We start from the raw sequence: 20,764 nt of genomic DNA on the forward strand, positions 1-20,764 counted from the left end.
CATGCACAGACCAACTAATCGAATGAGATTAGTTGACAACTATTTTCATAATAGATTAGTTGTTGCAGCTCTATTTAATTCCACTTGAATAGTTGCAGCTTTACAGGCTTGTAATAAAACTATTATACAAGACTGCCATATGCTTTTCCTTAACCCCTTGAGTGCTAACGACGGCTCTGAGCCGTTGCAAATTTTCTCAGTCAGGTGCTAACGATGGCTTAGAGCTGTCGCTAGCACTCACCCACCTTGAGTGCAATCTGGGGGCTCCCACCTACTCCCACCCTGGCGATGTGGCCTGAATAGTGAGAGGCATCGCCGGAGCTTCACGTTTCACGTGGTGACGTCGGGCGCAATGACGTGATGAAGTCACTGCGCAACTTTATTGACATAGGACAAATATAGGGATATCGGGATATGCTGCTTAGAAGCCTGTATCTCAGGCATCTAAGCAGCTACAGACCCTCAAGACCCACTGTTGGAAAGGTACCTTTCTAACGGCATAAGTCTTGAGGATCTGGAAAAAAAAGTAAAAAAATAAATATATTTAAAAAAAGTAAAAAAAAAAAAAAAAAAAGCTCAACACCAGCTTAGCACTCAGGTGGGAAATGGCTTAGCAACCAAAGGGTTAAACATTTTCACTTAATTTGAACGTTCAATGTCTTATAGAACTTCCATAGATTTTTTTTTATTAAGGGGGTAGAAAAGTCAAAATTGATATGTGCATTTCATTTAGAAATATAAGTATTTTTGCAATATACTTCCATTAATACTCATATGCTAAATCACTTGAAACTGATGCAGTATAACTGTAAAAAGCTGACAGGAAAATATCACCTGAGCATCTCTATGTAAAATAGGAAGATATTTTACCTCACAAACTCCTCAGCTCAGCAGAGTAAGTTCTGTGTAAAAAGTTATACTCAACTGCTGCTCAGCTGCAGGTAAATTTAAAAAAAAAAAAAAATGAAGAAATGAACAGCAGCCAATCAGCATCAACAGTGCTGAGGTCATGAACTCTTTTACTGTGATTTCATGAGATTTGACTTAACTCTCATGAGATTTCATAGTAAACTTCCTTAAACTGAATAGGGAAATATGATGAGAGTGCACGTAAGCTCGCTCATTCCGCTGTCCCGGGACAGACATACTGATTTGTTGCTTAGAAGTCCTTTACAATGGGATGTGGCTACTGAGAAACTTTTGAGGTAAAATATCTTTCTTTTTTACATAGAGATGTTCAGGTGATATTTTCTAGTCAGCTTTTTACAGCTATACTGCATCACTTTCAAGTGTTTAAACATTTGGGTATTATGGCCCTTTAACAAAAATGCTTCTAGTAAAAGTTATTACTGTTTTTCTGCGACATACGCACATATCCTATGATGGCCGTGCATCATAATGCAAATACCATGCCTGCCCAAAAGATCTGGCAGTGGTGTGCATTTTTTCTGTGACATAATTTGTATCATACAAAGCACAGATGTTCTGTTTAAATACTGGTGCACGTGCCCTCACAGGATATGTGAGTATGCCCCAGAAAAACAGTAATAGCTTTTAATAGAAGCATTTTTGCTATTTGAAGTATATTGTAAAACTGCACATTTCAATTTTGACCTTTATATCCCTTGAATGCTTATACCTCTGGATCAATTTGTGGTCAAACCTCTTGCTCTTCCCTTTCTGTAAATTGGTTGTTGTCTAACTCAAGCAGGTAGGTTGTATATGTAGGGGACTACCCACCTTTGCATACCTTTCTACTTGCTCCAGTTGTTATAGGATATATACCGACCACTACTATTATGGTTCTTAGTGTGTGAAGAATTTTATAGATCTGTAAGTGTAAATATATAAAAAAAAAATTACTATTGAGAGAGGCTTCCTGTATTGTTTTTTTTATAGTTTTTTTTTTATGTAGAAACAAATAATAAATCTATACTGTAATGGAATATTGATATTTTCTGTCTAGTCACGACTAACCACTTTACAAGCATAGTGAACAAATTTAGTGGAATATGTCAGTGCTTCTTTAAACTACATAAAGTTCTAAAAAACTTCCCAGCTTTAAATCAGATTTGCATATTGTTTACCAGTGTTCCTAATAGTACTGGAGAGCTTGTAAATAATACTGCTCAATAAAAAAACTCCATCGTGATAGTTTATAGGCTACATAAGCAGTTGAAAGATTTATTGGAAACTTGTGAGCCTGCCAGAATATTGAGCAGCCAGGCACAAAATGTGCCAATGAAGAGCTTTGTATATAGATATATGTAGAATAATCCAAAACATTTGGAGCCAAAAGTAAAATATCAGTATTTGTGATTTCCCTGTGTTATATGTATATAAATAACAGGGTGGATTTTATTTAAAGGGATAGTATACTCCAGAATTTCTATTGTTTAAAAAGATAGAAAATCCACTTATTACTCATTCCGCAGTTTTGCATAACCAGCACAGTTATATTAATATACTTTCTACCTATGGGATTACCTTGTATCTAAGTCTCTGCAGACAGACCCCTTATTTCATTTATTTTGATTGACTTGCATTTTAGCCAATCAGTGATGACTAATAAATAAATCTGCTGGAGTGAGCACAATATTATCTATGGCACACATGAACTAGCGCTGTCTAGCTATAAAAATGCCAAAATGCACTGAGATAAGAGGCTGCCTTCAGGGCTTTAGCAATTAACTTACGAGCCTACCTAGGTTTAGCTTTCAACCTTGAATATCAAGAGAACAAAGCAAATTTGATGATAAACGTATATGTGATGATTACGTCGCTGGTCGTTAAGTGATAAATAACAATTTAAATAGTTTATTTAACTGAAACAATAACATTATATTTAGTTTTTAATGCTTGCCCCCTCACTCACACTTAGGTCCTTGTGCAGATCTATTCCACTTGAAAAAAATCTTCTATTCAATGAGCTTTTTGAAACTTAGTATGGGTTGATTCTGGGTTCATAGATTTTTAGAGGAGCAATGTCATTAAAGAGATAGTGAAGTCAAAATTAAACTTTCATGATTCAGAAAGAACATGCAATTTTTAACAATTTTCCAATTTACTTTTGCTTTGTTCCCTTGGTGTCCATTGTTGACAAGCATACATAGGCCTAGATTTGGAGTTTGGCGGTAGATGGGCTGTTAACGCTCCGCGGGCTTTTTTCTGGCCGCACCATAAATTTAACTCTGGTATAGAGAGTTCAAACAAATGCTGCGTTAGGCTCCAAAAAAGGAGCGTAGAGCATTTTTACCGCAAATGCAACTCTCGATACCAGAGTTGCTTACGGACGCGGCCAGCCTCAAAAACGTGCTTGTGCACGATATCCCCATAGGAAACAATGGGGCTGTTTGAGCTGAAAAAAAACCTAACACCTGCAAAAAAGCAGCGTTCAGCTCCTAACGCAGCCCCATTGTTTCCTATGGGGAAACACTTCCTACGTCTGCACCTAACACTCTAACATGAACCCCGAGTCTAAATACCCCTAACCTTACACTTATTAACCCCTAATCTGCCGCTCCCGCTATCACTGACCCCTGCATATTTTTTTAACCCCTAATCTGCCGCTCCGTAAACCGCCGCAACCTACGTTATCCCTATGTACCCCTAATCTGCTGCCCTAACATCGCCGACCCCTATATTATATTTATTAACCCCTAATCTGCCCCCCACAACGTCGCCGACACCTGCCTACACTTATTAACCCCTAATCTGCCGAGCGGACCGCACCGCTACTATAATAAAGTTATTAACCCCTAACCCGCCTCACTAACCCTATCATAAATAGTATTAACCCCTAATCTGCGCTCCCTAACATCGCCGACACCTAACTTCAATTATTAACCCCTAATCTGACGACCGGAGCTCATCGCTACTATAATAAATGGATTAACCCCTAAAGCTAAGTCTAACCCTAACACTAACACCCCCCTAACTTAAATATAATTTACATCTAACGAAATTAATTAACTCTTATTAAATAACTTATTCCTATTTAAAGCTAAATACTTACCTCTAAAATAAATCCTAATATAGCTACAATATAACGAATAATTATATTGTAGCTATTTTAGGATTTATATTTATTTTACAGGCAACTTTGTAATTATTTTAACCAGGTACAATAGCTATTAAATAGTTAAGAACTATTTAATAGTTACCTAGTTAAAATAATAACAAATTTACCTGTAAAATAAATCCTAACCTAAGATATAATTAAACCTAACACTATACTATCATTAAACTAATTAAATAAACTACCTACAATTACCTACAATTAACCTAACACTACACTATCAATAAATTAATTAAACACAATTCCTACAAATAAATACAATTAAATAAACTAACTAAAGTACAAAAAATAAAAAAGAACTAAGTTACAAAAAATAAAAAAATATTTACAAACATCAGAAAATTATTACAACAATTTTAAACTAATTACACCTACTCTAAGCCCCCTAATAAAATAACAAAGACCCCCAAAATAAAAAATTCCCTACCCTATTCTAAATTAGTAAAGTTAAAAGCTCTTTTACCTTACCAGCCCTGAACAGGGCCCTTTGCGGGGCATGCCCCAAGAATTTCAGCTCTTTTGCCTGTAAAAAAAACACATACAATACCCCCCCCCCCAACATTACAACCCACCACCCACATACCCCTAATCTAACCCAAACCCCCCTTAAATAAACCTAACACTAAGCCCCTGAAGATCTTCCTACCTTGTCTTCACCATCCAGGTATCACCGATCCGTCCTGGCTCCAACATCTTCATCCAACCCAAGCGGTGGTTGGCGATCCATCATCCGGTGGCTGAAGAGGTCCAGAAGAGGCTCCAAAGTCTTCCTCCTATCCGGCAAGAAGAGGACATCCGGACCGGCAAACATCTTCTCCAAGCGGCATCTTCGATCTTCTTGCATCCGGTGCGGAGCGGGTCCATCTTGAAGCAGGCGACGCGGATCCATCCTCTTCTTCCGTTGTCTCCCGACGAATGACGGTTCCTTTAAGGGACGTCATCCAAGATGGCGTCCCTTGAATTCCGATTGGCTGATAGGATTCTATCAGCCAATCGGAATTAAGGTAGGAATATTCTGATTGGCTGATGGAATCAGCCAATCAGAATCAAGTTCAATCCGATTGGCTGATCCAATCAGCCAATCAGATTGAGCTCGCATTCTATTGGCTGTTCCGATCAGCCAATAGAATGCGAGCTCAATCTGATTGGCTGATTGGATCAGCCAATCGGATTGAACTTGATTCTGATTGGCTGATTCCATCAGCCAATCAGAATATTCCTACCTTAATTCCGATTGGCTGATAGAATCCTATCAGCCAATCGGAATTCAAGGGACGCCATCTTGGATGACGTCCCTTAAAGGAACCGTCATTCGTCGGGAGACAACGGAAGAAGAGGATGGATCCGCGTCGCCTGCTTCAAGATGGACCCGCTCCGCACCGGATGCAAGAAGATCGAAGATGCCGCTTTGAGAAGATGTTTGCCGGTCCGGATGTCCTCTTCTTGCCGGATAGGAGGAAGACTTTGGAGCCTCTTCTGGACCTCTTCAGCCACCGGATGATGGATCGCCAACCCCCGCTTGGGTTGGATGAAGATGTTGGAGCCAGGACGGATCGGTGATACCTGGATGGTGAAGACAAGGTAGGAAGATCTTCAGGGGCTTAGTGTTAGGTTTATTTAAGGGGGGTTTGGGTTAGATTAGGGGTATGTGGGTGGTGGGTTGTAATGTTGGGGGGGGTATTGTATGTGTTTTTTTTACAGGCAAAAGAGCTGAAATTCTTGGGGCATGCCCCGCAAAGGGCCCTGTTCAGGGCTGGTAAGGTAAAAGAGCTTTTAACTTTTTTTAATTTAGAATAGGGTAGGGAATTTTTTATTTTGGGGGTCTTTGTTATTTTATTAGGGGGCTTAGAGTAGGTGTAATTAGTTTAAAATTGTTGTAATAATTTTCTGATGTTTGTAAATATTTTTTTATTTTTTGTAACTTAGTTCTTTTTTATTTTTTGTACTTTAGCTAGTTTATTTAATTGTATTTATTTGTAGGAATTGTGTTTAATTAATTTATTGATAGTGTAGTGTTAGGTTAATTGTAGGTAATTGTAGGTAGTTTATTTAATTAATTTATTGATAGGGTAGTGCTAGGTTTAATTATATCTTAGGTTAGGATTTATTTTACAGGTAAATTTGTTATTATTTTAACTAGGTAACTATTAAATAGTTCTTAACTATTTAATAGCTATTGTACCTGGTTAAAATAATTACAAAGTTGCCTGTAAAATAAATATTAATCCTAAAATAGCTATAATATAATTATAATTTATATTGTAGCTATATTAGGATTTATTTTACAGTTAAGTATTTAGCTTTAAATAGGAATAAGTTATTTAATAAGAGTTAATTAATTTCGTTAGATGTAAATTATATTTAAGTTAGGGGGGTGTTAGTGTTAGGGTTAGACTTAGCTTTAGGGGTTAATCCATTTATTATAGTAGCGATGAGCTCTGGTCGTCAGATTAGGGGTTAATAATTGAAGGTAGGTGTCGGCGATGTTAGGGAGGGCAGATTAGGGGTTAATACTATTTATGATAGGGTTAGTGAGGCGGATTAGGGGTTAATAACTTTATTATAGTAGCGCTCAGGTCCGCTCGGCAGATTAGGGGTTAATAAGTGCAGGCAGGTGTCGGCGACGTTGAGGGGGGCAGATTAGGGGTTAATAAATATAATATAGGGGTCGGCGGTGTTAGGGGCAGCAGATTAGGGGTACATAAGTATAACGTAGGTGGTGGCGCTTTGCGGTCGGGAGATTAGGGGTTAATTATTGTAAGTAGCTGGCGGCGACGTTGTGGGGGGCAGGTTAGGGGTTAATAAATGTAATACAGGGGTCAGCGGGGTTAGGGGCAGCAGATTAGGGGTACATAAGTATAACGTAGGTGGCGGTCGGCAGATTAGGGGTTAAAAAATTTAAATCGAGTGGCGGCGATGTGGGGGGACCTCGGTTTAGGGGTACATAGGTAGTTTATGGGTGTTAGTGTACTTTAGGGTACAGTAGTTAAGAGCTTTATGAACCGGCGTTAGCCCAGAAAGCTCTTAACTCCTGCTATTTTCCGGCGGCTGGAGTTTTGTTGTTAGAGCTCTAACGCTCACTTCAGAAACGACTCTAAATACCAGCGTTAGAAAGATCCCATTGAAAAGATAGGATACGCAATTGACGTAAGGGGATCTGCGGTATGGAAAAGTCGCGGCTGAAAAGTGAGCGTTAGACCCTTTAATCACTGACTCCAAATACCGGCGGTAGCCTAAAACCAGCGTTAGGAGCCTCTAACGCTGGTTTTCACGGCTAACGCCAAACTCCAAATCTAGGCCATAGGTAGGTGTAGAAGCAATGCACTACTGTGAGCTAGCTGCTTGTCATGGTCTCACCCACTGTAGTCAGCTAGGCCCCAGTAGAGCATTACTCTCCTTCAACAAAGGATGCCAAGAAAATGAAGCAAATTTGATAAAAGAAGTAAATCTGAAACTTGTATGCTGTATCTGAAACCCATGATTATGTCCCTTTTTAAGGTATATTTCTCAACTCTGTATGTTGAACTAAAAAAACAATAATATGTGATACTATCTTCAAGATAGAAAAAATGTCCAAAATAATATGAGAGAAACCTCTGGGAGAGCATGACATTGTAAATGGATTAATGGAATTCATTTACCAAACAAATTAAACATTACAGCCATGTAGAATCTTGCTATATAATTAAAAAAATAATCTATATTTCAGGATGAATAACCTTTAAATTGTAATGTATTTTAAATTAAAAATTATATTTAGGTAGATTTCTCCTCAAAAAAAATCCTATTTTAAATAAAATAATTCTTATTTTTAAATTTAAAAATATCTGATTTAAAAAAAAAAAAAAAATCCTTTTTTTTTCTTTTTTTTTTTTCTTCTTTTTTTAAATCATTGATTTTTATCCACCATGATAATACTTTTTGTATCTAGGTGCATTCAAGCATAGTTCTCAGATAAAGAATTTAAACTGAATAAGACAAGGTCTCCCAGTTTCTTGCTGTTTGATAAACGGTGTCCTAAGGAAATTTTATTCTGGTAGCACTGGACTTGTTTATCATCTAGAGCAGTGATGACTAACCTTTACACCTCAGATGTTTTAAAACTACATTTCCCATGATACTTAGGCACTCTGCAGTCTAGTTAAGCATCATGGAAAATATAGTTCTGAAACATCAGTTATGCCAAGGTTAGCCATCGCTGATCTAGAGTCTGTTTACCATCCTAAAATGTGTTAATTATTGTTCTTTTAACTGTTATTATTTTACTCTAGTTTTGCAATCCATATCTCTGGTAAATGACCTATTTGTATTGTGATGAATTTTCTTTTTGTATTCTAAATTATATTTTTTATTTTATTATGCATAATAAAGGAAATTGAGGGTTGTAGGAGCTGACGAGTTTCTGAGAACATTTGCTTCAGACAGATCCCACATGAAAGATTCCAGCAGTAACTGGACAAAACCCCCACCGCCATATCCATGTATCCAAACTACAGGTGAGAGGCCATTTTTTCTTTTAAAGTGACTTAAAACTTAAAGGGACAGTCAACCTAAAAATTATGTTAAGTGATATATATATATATATATAAAGTGTAAATCGATCATTCAGAGCTTTCGCTCATGGAAGACTGCCGCACACACCAAGCTGTTTCCCAGAGTAGCAGCTGCAGCAATTACTATTTCTGCAGCGGTATATGAGATATTCAGGGATAAGTAAATGTCACCACTGGTGTTGGTAGCAGAGGGTGAGCTAGTGTTGTTCATGATAGGCGCATTGCACATGCGCTAAAGAAGGTTACGAGGAGGATCGAAAAGTGACTGCTATTCCATGAAGAAGATGATGTAGGCGATGATGAAAAAGGGGAGGGGCCCAACGGACATTTTCAAACAGCAGCGGCACAAACAGTAAGTGCTTTTACTTGCAAATGATAAAGATCACAAAACTGGGCTACATTTGTACATAATGATCGATTTTATACTTATTTCTCCTGTTAAGTGTAGTCAGTCCACTGGTCATCCATTACTTATGGAATATATCTCTTCCTAACAGGAAACTGCAAGAGAATTACCCAGCAGAGCTGCTATATAGCTCCTCCCCTCACCTATCATACTCAGTCATTCTCTTGCAGCCTAACTAAAAAGGAAGCTGTGAGAGATCTGTGGTGTTTTTTAACTTAGTTTATTTCTACAATAAAAAGTTTGTTATTTTTAAATGGCACCGGAGTGTGCTGTTTATTCTCAGGCAGCATTAGAAGAAGAATCTGCCTGGGTTTTTTTCTATGGTCTTAGCAGACGTAACTAAGATCCACTGGCTGTTTCTCATCTGAGGAGTGAGGTAACTTCAGAGAAGGGGAATAGCATGCAGGGCTCCCCTGCAACAAATGAGGTATGTGCAGTAATTTATTTTCTGAGGAATGGAATTGACTGAGAAAATACTGCTGATACCATTGTAAAGTAAGTTCAGCCTTAAATGCAGTGATAGTGACTGGTATCAGGCTGATGTGTGTGTGTGTGTACACTGAATGTATTTTTCTAAGGAATGGAATTGACTCTGAAAATACTGTTAATACTGAAATAATGTATGAGCCTTAACTGCAGTAAAAACGACTGGTAGCAGGCTTATTAATAATAATACATAACTTTCAAATGTATGTTTAAAACGTTTACTGGCTTGTTAATCGTTTTTGTGAGGTACTTGGTGATAAAACTTATTAGGGCATGGTTTTTACCACATGGCCATTTTTGTTTTCTGCATAGAAACAGTTTCTGAGCTTCCCCACTGTTGTAATATGAGTGGGAGGGGCCTATTTTAGCGCTTTTTTGCGCAGTAAAAATTCAGTCACAATCTGTCTACTTCATCCTCCATGATCCAGATCGTCTCTAGAGAGCTCAGGGGTCTTCAAAATCCATTTTGAGGGAGGTAATCAGGCACAGCAGTCATGTGATAGTGTATTTGACTGTGAGAAAAACGTTAATTATATAATTGTTATCCGTTTTTGGGTACTAAGGGGTTAATCATCCATTTGCTGGTGGGTGCAATCCTTTGCTAACTTAATACATTTACTGTGAAAATTTGGTTGCTATAACTATTTTGGTCATTGTTATTTCAACTGTGTCAGTTTTTCTGTGCTTCTTAAAGGCACAGTAACGTTTTTTATATTGCTTGTAAATTAATTTTGAAAAGTATTTCCAAGTTTGCTAGTCTCATTGCTAGTTTGTTTAAACATGTCTGACTCAGATGAATCTCTTTGTTCACTATGTTTAAAGGCCAATGTGGAGCCCAATAGAAATTTGTGTACTAATTGCATTGATGCTACTTTAAATAAAAGTCAATCTTTACATGTAAAGAAATTATCAGCAGACGACGAGGGGGAAGTTATGCCGACTAACTCTCCTCACGTGTCAGTACCTTCGCCTCCCGCTCAGGAGGTGCGTGATTTTGTGGCGCCAAGTACATCAGGGAGGCCCTTACAAATCACTTTGCAAGACATGGCTACTGTTATGACAGAAGTATTATCTAAGTTGCCAGAATTAAGAGGCAAGCGCGATAGCTCTGGGTTAAGGATAGAGCGCGCGGATGAGATGAGAGCCATGTCAGATACTGCGTCACAGTTTGCAGAACGTGAGGACGGAGAGCTTCATTCTGTGGGTGACGGATCTGATCCAGGGAGACTGGATTCAGAGATTTCCAATTTTAAATTTAAGCTAGAGAACCTCCGCACATTGCTAGGGGAGGTATTAGCGGCTCTGAATGATTGTAACACGGTTGCAATTCCAGAGAAATTATGTAGGTTGGATAGATACTATGCGGTACCGGTGTGTACTGACGTATTTCCTATACCAAAAAGGCTTACAGAGATTATTAGCAAGGAGTGGGATAGACCGGGTGTGCCTTTTACCCCTCCTCCCATATTTAGGAAAATGTTTCCTATTGACGCCACCACACAAGACTTATGGCAGACGGTCCCTAAGGTGGAGGGAGCAGTTTCTACTTTAGCTAAGCGTACCACTATCCCGGTGGAGGATAGTTGTGCCTTTTCAGATCCAATGGATACAAAATTAGAGGGTTACCTTAAGAAAATGTTTGTTCAACAAGGTTTTATTTTACAGCCCCTCGCATGCATTGCGCCTGTCACTGCTGCGGCAGCATTCTGGTTTGAGTCTCTGGAAGAGGCCATTCGCTCAGCTCCATTGGATGAAATAATCAACAAGCTTAAGACACTTAAGCTAGCTAACGCATTTGTTTCTGATGCCGTTGTGCATTTAACCAAACTTACGGCTAAGAACTCCGGATTCGCCATCCAAGCGCGCAGAGCGCTATGGCTTAAATCCTGGTCAGCTGACGTGACTTCTAAATCTAAATTGCTTAATATTCCTTTCAAAGGGCAGACCTTATTCGGGCCCGGCTTGAAAGAAATTATTGCTGACATTACGGGAGGTAAGGGCCATGCTCTACCTCAGGACAGGGCCAAATCAAAGGCCAAACAGTCTAATTTTCGTGCCTTTTCGTAACTTCAAGGCAGGAGCAGCATCAACTTCCTCCGCTCCAAAACAGGAAGGAGCTGTTGCTTGTTACAGACAGGGCTGGAAAGTTAACCAGTCCTGGAACAGGGGCAAGCAGGCCAAGAAACCTGCTGCTGCCCCCAAAACAGCATGAAGAGAGGGCCCCCTATCCGGAAACGGATCTAGTGGGGGGCAGACTTTCTCTCTTCGCCCAGGCTTGGGCAAGAGATGTCCAGGATCCCTGGGCGTTGGAGATCATATCTCAGGGATATCTCCTGGACTTCAAAACTTCTCCTCCACGGGGGAGATTTCATCTTTCAAGGTTATCAGCAAACCAAATAAAGAAAGAGGCGTTTCTACGCTGTGTACAAGACCTCTTACTAATGGGGGTAATCCACCCAGTTCCGCGGACGGAACACGGGCAGGGATTCTATTCAAACCTATTTGTGGTTCCCAAGAAAGAGGGAACCTTCAGGCCAATCTTGGACTTAAAAATCCTAAACAAATTTCTAAGAGTTTCATCATTCAAAATGGAAACTATTCGAACCATCCTTCCCATGATCCAAGAGGGTCAGTACATGACCACAGTGGATCTAAAGGATGCCTACCTTCACATACCGATTCACAAGGACCATTACCGGTATCTGAGATTTGCCTTCCTAGACAGGCATTACCAGTTTGTAGCTCTTCCCTTCGGATTAGCTACAGCTCCAAGAATCTTTACAAAAATTCTAGGATCACTTCTGGCGGTACTTAGACCGCGAGGCATAGCGGTGACTCCGTACCTAGACGACATTCTGATACAAGCGTCAAGTTTTCAAACTGCCAAGTCTCATACAGAGATAGTTCTGGCATTTCTGAGGTCGCATGGGTGGAAGGTGAACGTGGAAAAGAGTTCTCTATTACCACTTAAAAGAGTTCCCTTTCTAGGGACTCTTATAGATTCTGTAGAGATGAAAATTTACCTGACAGAGGCCAGGTTATTAAAACTTCTAAATGCTTGCCGTGTCCTTCACTCCATTCCACACCCGTCAGTAGCTCAGTGCATGGAAGTAATCGGCTTAATGGTAGCGGCAATGGACATAGTACCATTTGCGCGCCTGCATCTCAGACCGCTGCAATTGTGCATGCTAAGTCAGTGGAACGGGGATTACTCAGATTTGTCCCCCCTACTAAATCTGGATCAAGAGACCAGAGATTCTCTTCTATGGTGGCTTTCTCGGCCACATCTGTCCAAGGGGATGACCTTTCTAGGCTGGGGAGCAGTCTGGAATTCCCTGAAAGCTCAGGGATTATGGACTCAGGAGGAGAAACTCCTCCCAATAAATATTCTGGAGTTAAGAGCAATATTCAATGCTCTCCTAGCTTGGCCTCAGTTAGCAACTCTGAGGTTCATCAGATTTCAGTCGGACAACATCACGACTGTGGCTTACATCAACCATCAAGGGGGAACCAGAAGTTCCCTAGCGATGTTGGAAGTCTCAAAGATAATTTGCTGGGCAGAGTCTCACTCTTGCCACCTGTCAGCGATCTACATCCCAGGCGTGGAGAACTGGGAGGCGGATTTTCTAAGTCGCCAGACTTTTCATCCGGGGGAGTGGGAGCTTCACCCGGAGGTCTTTGCTCAACTGATTCGTCGTTGGGGCAAACCAGATCTGGATCTCATGGCGTCTCGTCAGAACGCCAAGCTTCCTTGTTACGGATCCAGGTCCAGGGACCCGGGAGCGGTGCTGATAGATGCTCTGACAGCCCCTTGGGTCTTCAACATGGCTTATGTGTTTCCACCATTCCCGATGCTTCCTCGTTTGATTGCCAAGATCAAACAGGAGAGAGCTTCGGTGATTCTGATAGCGCCTGCATGGCCACGCAGGACCTGGTATGCAGACCTAGTGGACATGTCGTCCTGTCCACCGTGGTCTCTGCCTCTGAGACAGGACCTTCTAATTCAGGGTCCTTTCAAACATCCAAATCTAATTTCTCTGAGGCTGACTGCATGGAGATTGAACGCTTGATTCTATCAAAGCGTGGCTTCTCGCAGTCGGTTATTGATACCTTAATACAGGCTAGGAAGCCTGTTACCAGAAAAATTTACCATAAGATATGGCGTAAATATTTACATTGGTGCGAATCCAAGAGCTACTCATGGAGTAAGGTTAGGATTCCTAGGATATTGTCCTTTCTACAAGAGGGTTTAGAAAAGGGCTTATCTACTAGTTCGTTAAAGGGACAGATTTCTGCTCTGTCTATTCTTCTACACAAACGTCTGGCTGAAGTTCCAGACGTTCAGGCTTTCTGTCAGGCTTTAATTAGGATTAAGCCTGTGTTTAAGTCTGTTGCTCCGCCGTGGAGCTTAAACTTAGTTCTTAATGTTCTTCAAGGCGTTCCATTTGAACCCCTTCATTCCATTGATATCAAGCTGTTATCTTGGAAAGTTCTGTTTTTGATGGCTATTTCCTCGGCTCGAAGAGTCTCTGAGTTATCTGCCTTACATTGTTATTCTCCTTATCTGATTTTTCATTCAGACAAGGTAGTCCTGCGTACTAAACCTGGGTTCTTACCTAAGGTAGTTACTAACAGGAATATCAATCAAGAGATTGTTGTTCCATCTCTGTGTCCTAACCCTTCTTCAAAGAAGGAACGACTTTTGCATAATCTGGACGTAGTCCGTGCCCTGAAATTCTATTTGCAGGCAACTAAGGATTTTCGTCAAACTTCTTCCCTGTTTGTCGTTTACTCTGGACAGAGGAGAGGTCAAAAGGCTTCGGCTACCTCTCTCTCTTTTTGGCTTCGTAGCATAATACGCTTAGCCTATGAGACTGCTGGACAGCAGCCTCCTGAAAGGATTACAGCTCATTCTACTAGAGCTGTGGCTTCCACCTGGGCCTTTAAAAATGAGGCCTCTGTTGAACAGATTTGCAAGGCTGCGACTTGGTCTTCGCTTCACACTTTTTCAAAATTTTACAAATTTGACACTTTTGCTTCGTCGGAGGCTATTTTTGGGAGAAAGGTACTTCAGGCAGTGGTTCCTTCTGTTTAATGTTCCTGCCTTGTCCCTCCCTTCATCCGTGTACTTTAGCTTTGGTATTGGTATTCCATAAGTAATGGATGACCCGTGGACTGACTACACTTAACAGGAGAAAACATAATTTATGCTTACCTGATAAATTCCTTTCTCCTGTAGTGTAGTCAGTCCACGGCCCGCCCTGTTTTTACGGCAGGTCTAAATTTTAATTAAACTCCAGTCACCACTGTACCCTATGGTTCCTCCTTTCTCGTCTGCTTTGGTCGAATGACTGAGTATGATAGGTGAGGGGAGGAGCTATATAGCAGCTCTGCTGGGTAATTCTCTTGCAGTTTCCTGTTAGGAAGAGATATATTCCATAAGTAATGGATGACCCGTGGACTGACTACACTACAGGAGAAAGGAATTTATCAGGTAAGCATAAATTATGTTTTTATACTTATATATATATATCACTTAACACTTAATATAGTTCAAACTATCACGCATTATTGTTTAAAGGGAAACTTTTTGGGGACATAGAGTCTCTTTATTTGCGGTAATGGTTTCTGTAACTTTAACTCATATCTTTACAATATAGCAGTTACTTTTAAAATGAGTAAGCAATGTAGGCATTTGTGTGTCCCTTTAAAGGGATAGAAAAAACAATATTTTTCTTTTATGATTCAGATAGAACATACAATTTTAAACAACTTTTTCATATTTACTTATATTATCTAATTTGCTTTGCCCTCTTGGTATCCGTTGTTGAAAAGCTTTTCTAGCTGCTAACTGGCATTTACATATATAACCTCTAGTCATCGGCTTGCCGGTGTGTTCAGCTAGCTCCCAGTAGTGCACTTTTTCCAGTTTACTTATATTGTCTCATTTGCTTTGTCCTCTTGGTATCCTTTCTTGAAAAACATACCTAGGTAGGCCCAGGAGCTTGGAGCTAGCTGCTGATTGGTGTTTTCACACAAAACCTCTTTTCATTGGCTTGCCAATGTGTTCAGCTAGCTCCCCGTAATGCATTGCTGCTTCAATAAAGTATACTAAGGGAATGAAGCAAAATTGATAATAGAAGTAAATTGGGAAGTTGCTTTATACATGTTTGCTTTATTTGAATCATGAAAGAAAAATGGGTGTTTTCATCCTTTAAAGGGACATGAAATACTTTGAGATGGTAATATAAAATGATAAACTGTATACTGTATAATAAAACAACTCTGCAATATACTTTCATTATTTATTTTGTCCTCTTTGCCTGTAATTCCATTCTGAAATTGTGAGCTTTTCAGTTCCTGTTAGAAATGGAAGTGTAGAACACTGTTAAATCCAGAACAACCATTGGCTGCACACTCTAGTGACCTATTTATAATGGTCCCTAATTGGCCACAGCAGAGAAGGTAACACAAGTTACAACATGGCAGCTCCAAGTGTTTTATAGACACTAAAACTTTACACTTATTTTGTCACTTTTTAAACAACTAATGAAACTTTAAAAAATACATCTACATGTTAGTCATGGACTAATCTTTTCTTTGAATGCATCATTCTATCTAGCATGTATTTAGTGTTTAATGTCCCTTTAAGCAGAATGAACATTAGTTGTTAACATACACTGCAGCACTTTATACTTTATTCAAATTGCATGCTCATGTGAACTACTCGAGTATATGGTCTTCATTAGCTTCTCTGTTTTTAGAATTATTTTTCTTATTCTGTCATTGCCATGGTATTATTAATGTAGTAATAACATTTATTAATGGTTGTGTAATGTAATCACTGGAGGGTTTGTCATATTTGTCTTGCTATAAGTAACTTACATAATTCAATTACTTCAGCAATTGAAAGCTAGGCTGCGGGATTTATGTAATGTGAATATTGTTATCTCATGCGGTTCATAGAACTGCTTATTAACTTGTTCATCATACATGCATATGTTTTCTGTGATGTAACTGGTGAAAGCTTGTGCTTGCAGGAATAAGCTGTATAAATATGAATTGCGTCACTATATTGTTCTGCTGCAGCAGCAGCTTCCATTCAGGCTGTGCCATATATCATCTGTGCTTGAGCAGTTATGTGACCATGTGACTGCTGGGTTGCCGTAGTAATGTGGTTCATAACATTCTCATATTTCATTGTTGTAGAGTAAAGCTATTTGGATTAATGCGGGCCAAGCACTTATCTTTTAGTTCACAATTGTGAACCTTTCACAGTGCGATTGTGTGAGAACAGTTGTCCATTTCTATTACATCTAGTACTGCTTTCTTTAAAGGGATACTAAACCCACATTTTTTCTTTCATGATTCAGATAGATCATGCATTTTTAATCAACTTTCAAATTTACTCCTATGATCGATTTTTTTGTTCTCTTGCTATCTTTATTTGAAAAGTAAGAATTTAAAGCTTAGGAGCCGGCCCATTTTTGGTTCAGCACCTAGGTTGCGCTTGTTGATTGGTGTTTAAATGTAGCCACCAATCAGCAAGCACTATCCAGGGTTCTGAACCAAAAATGGGCCGGCTCCCTAGCTTAGATTCCTGCTTTTTCAAATAAAGATAGCAAGAGAATGAAGAAAGTTGCTTAAAATTGCATACTGTATCTGATTCATGAAAGAAAAAATTTGGGTTTAGTATCCCTTTAAGAATAAAGATCATAAATGCATAAGCAAAGAGCTTCTGTGCTATAGATACACCCCTACCAATTATTGTGTGGAGGAGTTTGAGCCACACCCATTGCTAACATGTAAGTAAATTCAAGCATATAGCCATGACATTTCCATGGCACAGTCATAGGATTCTACCTTTGCCACCTCACTATGTAATATCCCACCACACACACACTAGATCTGTCCTGGTCAACTGTAAGTGCTGTTATTGTGTATTGGAAGCATCTAGGTGCAACAGCAGCCCAGCCACAAAATGGTAGATCACACAAACTCACTGTGCCGAGTACTGAAGCACTTAGGAGTAAAAATCCCCTATCATCTGTTGAAGTAACAGATGTTCCTCTGGAAGCAGCAACCGCACAAAAACTGTGTGTTTCAGAAGCTTCATGAAATGGGTTTCCATGGCCAAGCAGCTGTACACAAGCCTCACATAGACATGCACAATGCCAAGCGTCCGCTGGAGTGGTGTAAAGCACACTACTATTGGTCTCTGGAAACCAGAGGAATCACGCTTTGCTATCTGATAGTCTGATGGAGTAATCTGGGTGTGGCGGATGCCAGGAGAATGGTACCTACCTGAATGCATATTGTCTACTGTAAAGTTTGGTGGAGAAGTGATAATGGTCTGGGGATTTCAGGGTTAGGACTAGGCCCCATAGTTTCAGTGAATGGGCATCTTAAGGTGACAGGACATATACATTTTAGACTATTGGGTGCTTACAACTTTGTGGTAACAGTATGGGGAAGACCCTTTCATGTTTCAGCCTGACTGTGCCCCCCTGCACAAAGCTAGGACCATGAAGACATGGTTTGACAAGTTTGGTGCAGAGAAACTTCAGTGGTCTTGACCTCTACCTCACTGAACAGCTTTAGGATACATTGTGAGCCATACAAATATATATGTATAATATGTATGTGTGTGTGTGTGTGTGTATAATACACAGCATGATTAAAAAAAACTAATATAATCAAATGGGAAAATATATAGCAAACCATCTAATATCAGTGTCTGACCTCCCAAATGCTATTTTGACAGTATGGGCACAAGTTCCCACAGACACACTCCAAAATATTGGGTCAAGCCTTCCCAGACAAGTTGTTGCTGTTATAACCGCAGAGGGTGGTCAACTCCATATTAATGCTCATTTTTTTAGAATGGGATGTCCAAAAAACGTATATAGGTGTGATGCTCAAGTGTCCATATATGTTTTGCAAATTAATATGAGATTACAATTCTTACAATCCTCTGCTGCTAAATCTCTATTGTGCATATATTCACTTGTTTTTTAATCTTTTTTTCTTCTACTGAGCATGCTTAAGCTATATCAAACAATCTCAACAACCACTACTTGTTTCTTTTTTATGACACAATGAGTCCACGGATCATCTTAATTACTAATGGGATATTCACCTCCTGGTCAGCAGGAGGCGGCAAAGAGCACCACAGCAGAGCTGTTAAATAGCTCCTGCCTTCCCTCCCACCCCAGTCATTCTCTTTGCCTGCGTTAGTGATAGGAAGTGGCAAAGTGAGGTGTTAGAAAAGATTCTTCAATCAAGAGTTTATTATTTTTAAAGTAGTGCAAGATTGTGCTGCTTTGTCCTAGGGTGTAGCTGTAGTCCATATCAGTCTCTTCAGTAGAGCATTGGTGGCTTTAGATTAATGGGAACTTGTGGGACATAATTCTCACTGCGCCTCCCATATTTAATACTCCCCTAATTTTCCTATAGTCTGAGGGATATGACTCAGTCTTTGATTTTCTGCAGGTCGATGTGAGGAAGAGGACCTCTCAAACCTGTGAACTGCCTTGCTATCAGGCAGTAACATGAGGTAACTTTCTTTTTCTGTGACAGATAGAAGAAAAGCTCAGAAAAGAGTAAGCACACAGAGCTACCTCACTCATATACATAAAGGTCTAAAAATTGATGGGGCACTTTATTGACAAATCTCTCCTAGGCTGGAGAGAACTGTTAGACAGCACTAAAATTAGGCACTGGGGCTGGTCTGAGCACTATATAAGGGCTATGGTGGTTTCAACATTTTCCCCGGGAGAAGATTTTTACTTTGGGCCACGCCCACGATGGGCGAATCTGTATCTCCCGCGCGCCTCTTCTATGCGCTTTGCTGTAGGAGACATTTTGTGTACAAGAGGGGAGAGACCAGTCTATGTGTGTCTAGGAGCGCATGTTTAGTACTTTACATGCGTTCCTAGGACCGGACTGTGACGATTCAGCTTCTGGCAACATTCCAAATTGTCCGATGCACAGGGGGACTTAATTCAGTTCTTGGCAGTAAGGTAGGCGCCTCGCCTCAGCAAGGCAGCTGTGGTGTGGAGGTGACTGTAAAGTTATACTGGGGTTATAACTATTTTACTTCTACTTTATACAGAACGCAGTAAAATAGCTGCGCTTTGAATTTTAAAGAGACAGTAATGTTTTTCTGAAAATTGCATTTTATTAAAAAATCTTATCCTTTTATGTCAATTTGTTAATTGGGAGTTAGAAGAAGGCCTTGCAAAGTGTCACTTGCTCTCTATGTTTTGTTGCCAATGTGGAACCACCAATCCCTTTCTGTTCCTCATGTATTGAGAGAACTTTAAGCTGCAGGGATAGACTTTTTACTGAATCAACATTTTCTAAAGAGGATGCTGGTCAGGAATCTAATAACAATGTTCAATATATGCCGCAGCTTTCTCCTCAAGCATCCCAGATTTTACCGCCCTCACTTGCAGTGCCCTGCGCTTCCTCTCTAGCTTCCGCTGGAGTTACTTTAAAATACATCACTTCTCTCATGTCTTCTGCAGTTTCAGATGCGTTGTCTGCTTTCCCTATGTTGCAGGGAAATCATAAGAGGAAAATCAAACATTCAGTAAGCGAGGTTTCTGATGCAGTTATTGCTATTTCAGATGTTCCCTCACAGAAGCCTGAGGAGGAGGAGAACGTAGTAGTATCTGAAGGTGAAATTTCAGATTCTAACAGTGTAATTCCTCTTGCTGATACTGAAGTTGTATCCTTCAGGTTTAAGCTAGAACACCTCCGTCTGTTACTTAAAGGGACAGTCAAGTCCAAAAAAAACTTTCATTTTTCAAATAGGGCATGTAATTTTAAACAACTTTCCAGTTTACTTTTATCAACAATTTTGCTTTGTTCTCTTGCTATTCTAGTTGAAAGCAAACCTAGGAAGGACGCCTCTATTTTATTTACTTTTCACAGCAGGGGAGAGCTAGCTCTTGTATGCCATATAGATAGCATTGTGATCACGCTAGTGGCAGACACTGCACTAATTGGCTAAAATGCAAGTCAATAGATAATAACTAAAAGTCATGTGATTAGGGGCGGTCAGAAGATGCTTAGATACAAGTTAGTCACAGAAGTAAAAAGTGTATTAATATAACAGTGTTGGTTTTGCAAAACTGGGGAATGGGTAATAAAGGGATTATCTATCTTTTTAAACAACAAAAAATCTATCTGGTGTTGACTGTCCCTTTAAGGAGGTTTTGGCTGTTCTGGACGACA

General features: G+C 39.8%; 1 protein-coding gene across 2 annotated transcripts in view; it reads left to right on the top strand.

The window, feature by feature from the left end:
• The window catches only part of NTAQ1 (N-terminal glutamine amidase 1), a 108,976-nt gene that overhangs the window by 74,563 nt on the left and 13,649 nt on the right, over positions 1-20,764 (top strand). For both annotated transcript variants that reach the window (XM_053715331.1, XM_053715332.1), the window contains exon 5: positions 8,450-8,574. In XM_053715331.1, coding sequence (XP_053571306.1) covers positions 8,450-8,574 — 125 coding nt within the window. The remainder of the gene's footprint in view (positions 1-8,449; positions 8,575-20,764) is intronic.

Source organism: Bombina bombina, chromosome 5 (assembly GCF_027579735.1).
Source record: "Bombina bombina isolate aBomBom1 chromosome 5, aBomBom1.pri, whole genome shotgun sequence".
Classification (NCBI taxonomy): Eukaryota; Metazoa; Chordata; class Amphibia; order Anura; family Bombinatoridae; genus Bombina; species Bombina bombina.